At 37.3% G+C, this 12,517-nt stretch overlaps 1 protein-coding gene across 1 annotated transcript in view; it reads left to right on the forward strand.

Moving 5' to 3' along the window:
• LOC122795553 (interleukin-31 receptor subunit alpha-like) overlaps window positions 1-12,517 on the forward strand; it is a 1,451,325-nt gene that overhangs the window by 1,086,749 nt on the left and 352,059 nt on the right. Inside the window, exon 9 of the mRNA XM_044063779.1 lies at window positions 2,743-2,825. Coding sequence (XP_043919714.1) covers window positions 2,743-2,825 — 83 coding nt within the window. The remainder of the gene's footprint in view (window positions 1-2,742; window positions 2,826-12,517) is intronic.

Below are 12,517 nucleotides of genomic sequence, written 5' to 3' on the forward strand. Positions count from 1 at the left end.
CACACCTCATCACAAAATGTTTCTTATCCAGGAAAAAAGAGGTCATTGTTCCCCTCTACTCAACACTCATTAGACCCATTATAGAGTACAACACCTCTTTTGGTATGTACCTCACAAGACATCTACAACAACTGGAAAGGCCACAGAAATATCTCACAAAGAGGATTACTGGCCTCAAACAGATGCCCTACAGAGACCATCTCAAAAAACTCCAGCTTTACTCTGTCGCATATCGCCTACCCAGAGGTGATCTCTACCTAACATACAAAGCTATGTCAAACCGAGAGTTGTTGGACATGCTCCACTTAAAGAAATCCCAATCCCTCTGAGCTACATGCTCTAGGGACCTAAACTTTGTCACCACAATAAACAGAACATGCTGGAGAGATAGAGTCCTGTCCCAGAGACTTCCCATACTCTGGAACAAACTACCTAGCTATATCAAACAAAGCTCCTCATTAGCACTCGTCAAGAAAAATCTTGATGATTGGATGGGAGATAGGAAATTCACCCTGGGGATCACTTCTGTGGCTCTGCTTGACAGGGGCACAGGAAAATTATTTTCTTGGGTGGGAAAAGGCAGGATACCATTTGGCTAGGCATATATAGGCCCCAGGACCAATAGCCTAGTACCTACCTATGAACCTATAATTGTACATTAAATATAGGATGGGCCAGTGTAGGAAAGCTATTCTTGCTACTCCTTAGTGTGTAGGATTGTTCCCTGGTAGAAAGAGTTAGGTTTTATTCCTGTAGTATTATGCTCCAGTGGGGAAGAAAAGAGAGAAGCTATACAAGCAGTTTAGATGAAGAAGTCAAATAATATAAAGTGAAGATGGGAGATAGGAGGAGGTGTGGATATTGGCTTTCTGTCTTTATTTGGCAGCATGCATAACTGTTTTAGGTAAAGGATAAGTGAAGAGGCTGTATAATTAATGGCAAGGTTAGCAAATGCAGGCAAGGACCATTTAAGACAAGTTTTAATGGCCAGAGAGAGAGATTTAAGAGAAGTAGGAGTGATGCAAAGGAAATATACCAAGATACGACATTCATCATCATGAGAAATCAATAAGGAAAGAAAATTAGGAATGTTCTGGAAGAAATGGGGATGGCTACAAGGCAAGTTAGACATTAAAGCATTTTGTTGGATGCAAGATAAATATGGTACGGAGGAAGAACTTTGGTGAAATTTGTGCAGGTGTTTAGTCCTGGAAGGGTAAGAGAACCAAGAGTGAAAGAGAATGAAGTGAGGAAGGTAGGTCTTGGCTGGAGAAAAATAAATGACAGTAAGTTAAGAGGAACAATAATTATTTTATGCATAAATGTATGAGAGACTCTCAGGGAGGTGGTTATTGAGAAAATTAAGGTAAAGAAGAATGGAGGATTAGTATACAATAACAGAATAGAAAAGGGTAGAAGCATGGTGGTTTCTGAAAAGCTCGATGGCTAATGTGAGATATGGAATTACATGTGGGAATAGTAGATGAGGGTAATATGAAGGTGTTTGTAATCCTGAAGAGGTTTGCCAAGAAGGGGAAGTAAAATGCATTTTGGAGGTGTGGAACACAGGAGACAACTGGTACATATGTTATGCTGTTAAGAATGAGTGAAGAAATTATTTAGTAAGGTAGGCAAGAAACATATGGGGGCACTGAGTTAGGAAAATAGTTGCAGCACATAAAAAGTGCATTTTAGAAATATGGAGAAGGGCTAGACTGACAATGAAAGAAAGGGAGATGTCAACTGTGGCAAGTGGAGCAAACATATATATAAGAAATGGAAGGAGGCAGAATGACATTAAAGCATAGGAAGACAATATGAAGACATTGGGGCTGGTGAATGGGTGGAAACTAAAAAACAGAGCTGGGGAAGCTTAGCAAGGACTGGTGAAATTTTTAGAGATTAAAAATTTATGGGAGGAGGAAATACTAAAAAAGAAGGAGGAGTGGAAAACTCAATAGAGGTTAGAATTAAGGGGGTGCTGATTCCCTAATGAGTGGTATTGGAAATAGAAGTAGAGGATAAAGGAAGGGTAGATGTTTAATGATTAAAAAGGGTGTAAGTTATATTTTTTTAGGAATTTTCCTAGAGTGGGAAGATAGGTATATGTACAATGTCTAAGTTACAACATGAATCAAGGGAAGGGGTCTGTTTACTACTCTTAATGCTGGTAAGTCTGCTTCTTTACTCTGCATGGACTACATAAAACTATGAGGATGTAGTTGGAGATAGTAGTAGGTTTGGGGAAGGAACACTATGGGAAGGGACCGTGCATGGCAGATGGGTGAAAATGAAGACTAATATACTTGTGATAGATCTAAGAAGGCACTGAAGGTACGTATAACACTTTTGTTTCAAATTTAATCGGAACAGGTTTCAGGTAAAGATGCAGTGGGGTGAAAATACTGGTGATCAGAAGCACTGACTGATAGGGACTGCACATGAATGGCCCTAATTGTTTTATGTGAAAATGAACACACAAATATGTGAAAACATATGTATACCACTACATATAATCTCAAGTAGAGTGACAAAACTTTACAGTAATAAATAGCTCATGTAGACTGACAGAGACTTTGTAGTAATGTATGCATGACAGAAGTCTGTTTTATTAAAGGAATACAAACCAAACTAGTTTCCATTGTTAGACAATTTCTTGAGGCAACTCAAACAAGTCGTTACCTTTTAAAGGTATGTTCGGATACTTACATAATTTCCTTGATTTTTTTTCTTTAACTTCAGAACCCTCAAGTAAGCTTGACATATGGAGAAGAATCACAGGACCTGATTCAAACAGGAGCAGACATTTGTATCTTATGTGGAAGGTAATGTTTTAAATGCTTATTCTAAATGTTGTCTTCTTGATTGGTCACAAGGCATCTACAGTATACAATGTAGCTCAGTCATGTAAAAACACTGATTTCTTTTGTTCCAGATGCATTCATTATTTCTTTACTTATTGCCTGTTGGTCGAGTTTGTTAGGTGTTCAGTTTTAACTGCTGGATTTTTTTGTCAGCTCTATGCCAGGAAGACTAGTCCATCAATTAATAATAACAGAACCATAACAGAAATGGGGCATAATAGCATCAAGGTTATAAAGTTGCTAAATAGTCCACAGAGCCTGTCTAGCATCAAAGTACATATTAAGTTAGTGAAAATGCAAACATTATGAAAATCAATATCTGGAAATATTTAAGCAGTTATGAAAACATGCAGATAAAATCATCACAGTGTAGTGGTGAGTTGGTTTACATTTTACTATTTTTCAAAGTGTTTCCAGTTGTTGTGTTTTCATTTTTTTGAGTAAGGTCAGAAGGATATTGGTACATGTCCAGGTTAGTCTCGTATATAGTGTTCAAAGTGAAGTATTCCATGCAGGGGTTTTAAAGGTCTGAGTATGGAAGCATTAGCAGCACCTTAATTTGAGGAAGTCCTCAAATAAAATCTGTAGAGCTGTTTACTTATAACAGTTGAGTAGAACTGTAATCTTAACTTAGGATTCAAGATGAAGTTTGAATTTGATCCCGTTATTCCAATTCACTAATTGTAAATGGAAGCTGCCTGAGGTATTTATAACAGTATCAGAAAGTTGGATGCTTTGAATCCTGAGCTAAATTTTGAAAATCGAATTGATGTTAGACCCTGTATAGTCTCTTTTGGAATATGCTTACACATATGCTTATGCATTATAAAGTAGATCTCCTATAGTTATATACATGCCAGGGTTACAAAAGTTATCTCATGTCATCCTTCCAGAAGCAATCCCTCTGATCTCCAGTACAGATTATGGTGATGTCTCTAAATGATACATAGTGTATAAAGTACACACCATTTTGGTTGTCCTGTGGTCAGTTACAGTTCATAAAGTACAACTGGGCCCCATATTCAGTTTGAAAAAGTGAGGCAACACTTTCTGTTACCATTGCTTTCTCAGCCCTGTAGCAGTACTCATGTATTTTAAGATGGGAATGTGTATTGTTTAACATTTTCAGCATAAATTTCAAATATGAGGAACAGGTTTAACAAGAAATTGATATTTGAGGTAGTAGGACTTGTAGTTATATCATTCAAACAGTCTAGCATGAAGTTGCAATAAACATTTGCCACATTAAAATAGTCTAGTCTTGTGTTTCATACTGTTAGCAATCATGTCAGGGGTTGTCAGTCAATATCTACCAGGTCTTTGTTAAGCTGGGCTGCAGACTGCATTAAGTTCTTCTATTTCCCTAATGATGACAGCATTCACTGGATATTTCACACTAGTATTACAAAGAGCTTTAACCAAAAAAGAAAAGAGGATCATGAGACCCAGCACTATCCAATGAGCATTCTAGACTCTTCCATACACATAGATCTTAAATTCATGAGGGAAATATCCAATGTGAAACTCTTATCAGGTAGCAGGAAGGTTGAAAAGTATACTCGAAGTAGCTCATGAATGACATTTCTCAGGGATTTTATTATGTCATGAATGAGATAATAAAATCCCTGAGATATATCTGTATGTTATACTGCTGTGAGTTTACTTGCATTTTTGTAGTATCCTAGCTATACAATGATTAACTCCAGTATATTGTGTTTCAGAGCTCTGCGACATTCATGTAATTAGTATCCATCTTAAGTTGGTTGAGCCCTTTCACATCACTGCCATCTCTGTATGTAGAACACCTATAATGTTATAATGTTACCACTTTCATTATTTTGATGAAGCCTACAACATTTAAACAATTTCAACACATCAATGGAAAGAAAAGAAAAAAGAAAAAAGAAAAGGAGAAATAGGAGCTGCGGGTTCTTTGATTACATATCACATGCAAATCCAGTCCTGGCAGGACTACGGCAAAATAATAGGATAGCAACAAAACTCAAAACACAAACTGTAACCTGGTGTAACAAGTGCAATAAAATAAAAACAAAAATACAATGATCAGCCAAAACTGGTATGTCGTTGATTTAATTTAGTGCTTTTGTATTCCTTGATACAAGGCTTCTTCAGAAATTAAACATAGTAATTTTAAAAACATTTCATATGTAAAAAAGTCACATGTATATGATGCCACAATGAAGCATAACTAATTGGCAAATAAGAACATGAAGATTTAATACTGACGGACTCGTTCATTCTTGGAAACTGATTTGCATTTAATAAAATGTGCTAAACAAATTCTCTTCATTCCAATAAAGAATCAATATCCCCTACAGATGTTACTGAACTGAAAACATATTTTGATTTATTGAATCGTTATTTCAAAATCTGGCAACATTACAATTTGCTGGTGTACTAAATCAGTATTCAGATACTAGAAAGTTGTTTCTTTCCAGTGATGCTTGACTTTATGGTGTAATATCTGTGCTTTCACACAGGATGTGTGATTATAGAAGGCTGGTGTCTTTACAGTGGATAGGGTGTGGAGATGAATAAAAATCCTCTTTCTGGAGAAGGAATTATAACAAGACAAGACCAATGCCTTGGGTAAAGAGAAAAATAAAACAGATAAGCCAGGAAAAGAAGAAAGCCTTTAGAAGGAAAAAGAAGTAGAGGCCACAATGAGAAAACATCTAGAAAGATGTTGTAAAGGCAAATTATAAAATGATCCCCCCATTAATATTCCAAAACATGCATGCTGATTGGCCAGCATGTCCATTGTAAATCCCAAAGTATACCAACGGAAGAAAGGTCTGGTCGCCTGAACTTTTTTATGTTGGTATAAAGTCCTCAAAATATTTTTTTTAAACAAATAAAAAAAAAAAAAGAAAAAATGGAGCAATGGAGACTTTCTTTTCTCCATTGCTTCCATTTGTAAGCATTGATGTACTGGGTATGCGTGGGACGCAAGTACCATATGCATGCTCAGTACATCAAAACAGGGAAGCAGTGTACCACAACCAGCGGAAGAACAGTAATGTGCCGTTATACAAAGACATTATTTAAAAGTATTTTTTTCTTAAATAATGTCATTATATAATAGCAATAACCGACTCTGTGGTTGTGGTATATTGAAATTTACCCACAGTTGGCTTTATTTAATCACTCTGGCTTCGCCCTCATGATTAAACCACACCATCCATGGGTAAATCTTCAATGTACAACACCACATCATCAGTTATTGCTTTATTCTTCAGCCAGCAGTCTAATGCATCCCTGAAAAATGAATCAACTGAAAAGATGAAGCCAGAAAGGCTTTTTACTTCCATCAGCCTACCACCAAATCTTTGTAACCAGTCCCTACAAAAACAAAAATACCAGTTACAGAAGTAACATTCCAAAATTTTATAATTAAATATATCTGCCCACTATTTTCAGATTTAGCAAATATTATTGCAACGAGAATCCGTAACACAGCATTAGAATATTGTCTGAATATATTACCTCCCCTACAAAACAAGTTCTACCACCAAAATACAATGAGGCTTTGGCATCAGGTTGCTGCCTTGTTTACTCTAGAACAAAATTACTGTATTAATCAAAAACAACAGCAAAAAAAGAAGAAATGCCAGAGAAAGCCCCTGTACCTACCACAGGAGGCTAAGTCCCCACACGCTTGTACTCTAAATATATTAACTCTACAGTCACTCAGCTACAGTGGCAATTAAATATTTCCTAATTTCCAAAGTTCTGTAATCTTTAAAAAAGGCAAATTCTTCAGCCAGCAGTCTAATGTATCCCTAAAAAAAATATGTGACTGGGAAGATGAAGCCAGAAAGGTTTTTACTTCCTTTAGCCTACCACCTTATGAGTGAAGAAGCAGGACTGGGTGATAAACACAGTACAGCACTCTATAAAATTATCAGTGACAAAGTATAGCACTCATCTTAGCAATCCTTGCAGTTTCTGGAACAAGTTTTACTATCTCACAGTGAGGAAGTAGCCAAAACTCATAGGTTTACAGGTGCATAGGTAGTTATTCAGCATGGGGTCCAAGAGAACACTGAGGAGCCTAAACCAGTTTCTGAATTCTCTCAGAATACTGCCCAGCTAAGTGACTTGATCAGAGTCAAGGCAAATGGAGGCTGAGAGATTCAAACCCCTGACTACATGACGCAGTTCATTAACAGTTTACAGCCTTAAGCCTTTGTGCTGATATTGGCATCGTTTGAATCCATCACTTTAGTCTTAGTATTTGCAAATGCCTGTGGAAGTATAGAAGCTTCAAAATTAGTAACAATTCTCAGCATATCTGCATATAGTGCAGATCCGTATTTTAAGGATTTGCCATCATGTTCAGTAACTATCCGCAGAGGTGCAGTGGTAGCGTTGTTGCCTAACAGCAAGAGGTTCTCCCATTTGATTCTCAACTGGAGTGCAGGGAGTGCCTTCTGTGTGGAGTCTGCATGTCCTCCCCATGGTTGGTTGGGCGTTCGAAAGACATGCGTAAATGGGCGTGCCTTTGTTGAAGGTTGAACGTCGAGCTGGTACCTCGGTGTTCATCAAAATCTGCTGCCAATCATTAGTGGACCGGAGTTCCACTGTAGCGACCCCTAACTGGGAAAAGCCAAAAGACAACAACAACAACAACCATCATGTTCAGTAAACCAAGTACTTTAAAACATTAGTAAAGTCCTGGGTGGCTCTTGTGCTATGATAGACCTAGAGCTAATGTCCTCTTCCCCAAGGTCCTAAAGACATTTATTATTTTTTGGCCTGCATTCCACTCAGTCATATTTTAACTTTCCACTAAACATGGCTGTCTTCCCAGCTGTATGAAAATCAACCAGTCATGATAAAAATACACAAAAGGGCAACAGAAGACCCATTTACTAATTACTCATTCCGCCAATTTTTTCCACATTTCTGAAATGCTCTACCATGTTGTTTATCCTCATTTGCATTCACCATTGGGATCATTATAATAATATTAATCATTTCCATGCAGTCAGTTGTATTCTTTGCTGACTGCAGTAATTCATGACCTCGTTGTGTCTCTGAATCACTGTCACCCTGTGCACTGGTGCTCATTGTGCAGTGTTGTTTTGCTTATTGTGCTACCTGTTTCTCAATCCTGCGCCGTTATTTTTAAGCTGCACACGTCTTACTGTTTCACCTGAAGTTATGCTGTAATTTGTAAGAAATTGTTTTTGGAAATATTAATGTACATATGAAAATGTTATCTAGCTTCTTAATTAATAGCAAATATCCAGCAATATCTCCAGCATAATGCATTATACATGGCCAATGACAGTATATGTTCCTGTTTCTCACCAAGGCACTTTATATTATGCCCCTCAGTACCATGCAGCTTACTTTATGAAAACAGTAACATAAATCTGAAAAATCTGAATAATATGCAAGAAACGGTGCTTAGTATCTCCACTACAGTGCATCCTAGATTACCGTTTGTCGTGCTGTTATAGTTCTTACTCACTGTTCTTCATATGTAGCATGTTATTATTTTATAAGTAATTAGTTAAGCAATGTAGCCACAGACAATGTCATGATACCACAAGAATCTGTGGTTCATAGGTTCATAGGTTCATAGGTTTATACTAGGCTATCTGCCCTAAGGCATTTATAAGCCTAGCCCAAATTATTGTGGCTTACGCCACCCCTTATATGAAAAAATACTGTGCCCATTAGTTTGTTGTGCCTCTGTCCAGCAGTGACCCAGAGATGATTCCCGGGGTAAACCTACGATCTCCCATCCACAGGTCTAGATTTCTCTTGAACAGAGTCAGCGAGGTGCTCTGCCTCACATGGACCGGGATTTTATTCCACAGCATAGGGAGTCTCTGAGTGATAAATCTATCCCTCCAGCACGTCCTATTTATATCCGTGCTAAGGTTTAAGTCGCTTGCTCTAGTGGTTTTGGTGGATTTGGATTTTTGAGGTGGAGCATGTCCATTAATTCCGGGTTGGACATGGCCTTGTATGTCAGGCACATGTCACCTCTGAGCAGACGGTATGCGACTGAATAGAGCTGGAGTTTCTTCAATCTGGCAGCATATGACAGATTTTGGAGTCCCTTTATCCTTTTGGTGAGGAACTTTTGGGGTCTCTCCAATTGCTGCAGATGTCGGGTGAGATACATCCCGAATGGGGCATTGTACTCGATCATTGGTCTGATAAGTGAAGAGTACAGGGGAACAATGTGGAGGTTAAAGGGAATTATATAGGACAAAAGTAATAAGTGTGAATATGTTAACCATATATGTCAGAGATCATTTAGAATACTGGTAAAGAATACAGAATCACCATCCAGAAAATATCTACAGGATTCCTTGCTGCATACACAACAACCCTATCAGTGGCATTCCTAATACTGATTACTTTGTATTGTTCAGATTCAGCACTCTTCTTCAACTGTTTACTCACTACTCATGTACATTTTATTCTATATCTACCATTGGTGAACAGAATAATACTATACTGTATTACTCTACATTTGTTTGATGGCAGAAAGACACAGTAAGCCTACATAGTCTGCGTTTTTAAGTGCCATAACACTGTTCTTCCCCAACTCTATTTTCCTCTCACCCTTTTCTGCTTGCCCCATACCCTCTTGAATGTCTCTTTGAATGCCCATGCTAAAAGTCTAGAACCATCTCTGTGACAAAGTACCCCTGGAGAGTCATGGAGTATTTAGAACCTAAATTCTGCCTGTACCTCCTCCCTCCCCCTTTGTCCCTTCTTGTCCCAAATGACCTCCTTGCAGCTCCTGAAATGATGCTGTGTATATGCATTTTGCACTCCTTGTCTCTTCTCATCACAAGAGAGAATAAGTTGAGCTTCTCCAACATCTGATTATATTCTTTCCCCTATACTCCATCAGTATTTGTGGTAGTTTTCTTCTAAATTCCTTTAAGCAGCTTAAAGTTTTAATTTAATAAGTAACGTAATAAATGTTGATGCTTTATAAGCAAACCATTTGTCAGTAATTTAAATTTCATAACCGCCTGACACTGACTTTCTTGTATAATACATTTTATTAATTTCTGAAAAATGTCTTTATGGGTAGATGTTAGAAGACCTTTTTTTAAATAAGAGTTTGAACTTTCCCTTCCCTGTCCATGTAGCTCATCCTTTTCCTACCACTTGTTGACCAAAGACATATTTCCAGCTTGAATAAGAGTCTGCTGAGGGCAGTTTTAATTTTATTTTTCTTTTTGCTTTTTATCACCTACCATTTTGTCACATCCATAGACGCAAATTATAGTGATGTCAATGCAGATCTAAGTCTACTGATAACATGCCAGTATATGCCACAACAGACAGGGACTATGGACTTTAAGTCTAACACTACTGCCATCAATATTTGATGGTGTGGTAAGACCAGCCATATAGGTTAATTTCCCACAGCTGATACCCGTTATTATACAAAGGGCAATTGGCCTTAAGGGTCTATGGTAGATGTGCACTAATGCAGTAGGCAATGGCCAACACCTGCCATACGCCATTAAGCTTTACACTGTACAGCTAAAGATCATAGTTATAATCACTACCTTCCCAGGATTTTGTCCACCTGAGACTCTAGTCTCCTCCACTGCAGACTTGCCAACAATAATTAAAACTTGCCCTAAATTATTTTGTGTACATAAACACACACACACACACACACACACACACACACACACACACACACACACACACACACACACACACACACACACACACACACAATATTGTCTAGAATAGGGGTTGTAAATGTTAACTATCTAGCACCAGTTCTCCCAAGCTTGAAGTAACACTGTTACTAATTCATCAAACCATAAAACAACAGCAAGCTTAACTGTTGACCTTAAAACAAGCAGGGTTTTAAATATTTAAATGACAGGAATTTGTTCTGAGTACTCATCGTTCAAAATGAAAACAGCACACAATTAAAAGTTCACCCTTTATATAATCTTAAAATAATAAACCACCAAATGTAAACACTCAAAGTTATTTTTTTTTTAAAGTGTTTACCTGAGGTAAATAAGTTAAAATATTTCCTTTTCAACAGATCTGCAGATGGTACAGATTTTTCATAGGCATAGGAATTTAAAAATAATTCACTCAACTTATCATTTGAACTAGAAACTGTCTGCTTATGGCTAAACTGGATGCTATGTCCTTACCGTATATATCTTTTAAATCCAAAATCGAATTTCCAGAGTCCTCACAGTTAACAGAATACAACTTATACTCAATCTCCAAGGGTGTGCTCCAAAAGGGATACTGCACTATATCTTTATATAAGATCCAGGCAAGACATCTTATGACGGCTGCTTCTCAAATGTTGTAAAATGTTTTCTTGTTTGCACAGTTTCATATTCAAGGGTGAAGAGTAGGATTTAACAAGCTAAAGCCCAAACAAGGAAATCATCTTTGACCTAGTTCACATCTTCAAGTAGCATTGAACTTTGTAACTGTACACACATTTGCACAGTTGGAAACCAAGGATTCATTTCACGTTTAAACTGTAGTACATTTTCACATATATAAATGTAGTTATTTATCATTTTACACATTTCTTTCACATATTACAAGTCACTGAAAGGTAAGTACAGTATGTTTATATTCAAAGGAATTATTCGCACAGTTTTGACATTCCCAATGTATTAAACTTTTTCACACACTCACACATACCCCCCACTGTTTTTCAGGAGTGCTGAAGCTTATAGTTTTCACTGAGGGTTGCCCCCTCACTGATACTTAACCCTCTCCCTGAGATAGATGAATTGTTAAAACTGATGCACACCCCCCCCAGCTGACCCGTTAATGTGATTTGCTGACAAAAGTGATCTTACCTGTGCACCACAGTATGTGGTACATGAACTGCCGATCTAACACTTCTCCTCATCTACTAGAATTTCTGTGCTTTAATCTTTAAAAAAATGTAAAATTGGCGTTTTCTGTATGCTGATGCTGCAAAGTGTAAACAATAAAGTTTAGTCACAGCATCAGTGTAAGGAACACATTTCATGCATCCATATAATTTAGTGGTGACAGCATTGCACATGCTGAATAACACATCCATTAAATTCTACAGACATGCCTCTTGCTAGCCTTCTTGTGACAACAAATAGGATAACCTAAATTTGTTAAGACCATGGTTTTAATAAAAAGCTTATGAAGCTTTTTATTGAAATACCTTTGCAAAATGTAAGCAGTGACAGACAGGAAAATACCTTGCAGACTCAACTTCTCAGATGCCACAAAGTAAGTATAAATGTCACTGAATTACTTTAAGGAGAGGGTCCACTAAACGAACCTTGGTATCCTGTGCCCAGTTAGAGCTTCTGACATCCTGCTGTATCACGGAGTATGCAGCTTTTTTCAGAATCAGGCTAATACAATGCTTAGGTATAGATATGTACTTGCTTTCTCTACTTCATTCACTCTGGAGGATTCTACTCTTAACGTCCAGTGAATGCATCCTGAGTTTTTTGACAAACTCTGGTTATGTCCTTACATTTCAAACAAATGTTCTTATCTCTGGAGTCAGGAAAATTACTAAAGAAATGTAAATGGAAAACTGTTTAACAGAAACAAAATTTTACTGTGGTAAGGTCCATTACATTCTATGTCTTAAAATGGAT

The sequence above is a fragment of the Protopterus annectens genome, chromosome 2.part2, assembly GCF_019279795.1.
Source record: "Protopterus annectens isolate FY-2018-M chromosome 2.part2, PAN1.0, whole genome shotgun sequence".
NCBI lineage: Eukaryota > Metazoa > Chordata > Ceratodontiformes > Protopteridae > Protopterus > Protopterus annectens.